At 62.2% G+C, this 238-nt stretch overlaps 1 protein-coding gene across 1 annotated transcript in view; it reads right to left on the bottom strand.

Annotated features, from left to right (window-relative positions):
• TGFB1 (transforming growth factor beta 1) overlaps positions 1 to 238 on the bottom strand; it is a 14,656-nt gene that overhangs the window by 407 nt on the left and 14,011 nt on the right. Inside the window, exon 7 of the mRNA XM_006910702.3 lies at positions 5 to 39. Within this exon, the coding sequence (XP_006910764.1) occupies positions 5 to 39 (35 nt within the window). The remainder of the gene's footprint in view (positions 1 to 4; positions 40 to 238) is intronic.

The following is a 238-nucleotide window of genomic DNA, read 5'->3' as shown; positions in this document are numbered from 1 at the left end:
CGACGCGCCGGGGTTGTGCTGGTTGTACAGGGCCAGGACCTGCGGGCAGGAGGGTGGGGTCAGGGCCGGGGGTCGCGGGGAGGGTGCCCCCACCCCGCCACCCGCTCTCCATCGCCCGTGTCTTATCTCACCTGGTTAGGTCTCAGTCACTACGTCTTCCTATTTCCCACTCTTGGCTGGGATCTCAATCTTTCTCTCTCCTTCCACCTCCCTAACTCTATCTATCAGTCTGAGCCCT

Source organism: Pteropus alecto, unplaced genomic scaffold, assembly GCF_000325575.1.
Source record: "Pteropus alecto unplaced genomic scaffold, ASM32557v1 scaffold474, whole genome shotgun sequence".
NCBI lineage: Eukaryota > Metazoa > Chordata > Mammalia > Chiroptera > Pteropodidae > Pteropus > Pteropus alecto.
The sequence above is the reverse complement of the archived record's forward strand: the minus strand, read 5'-3'. Positions and strand labels throughout refer to the sequence as shown.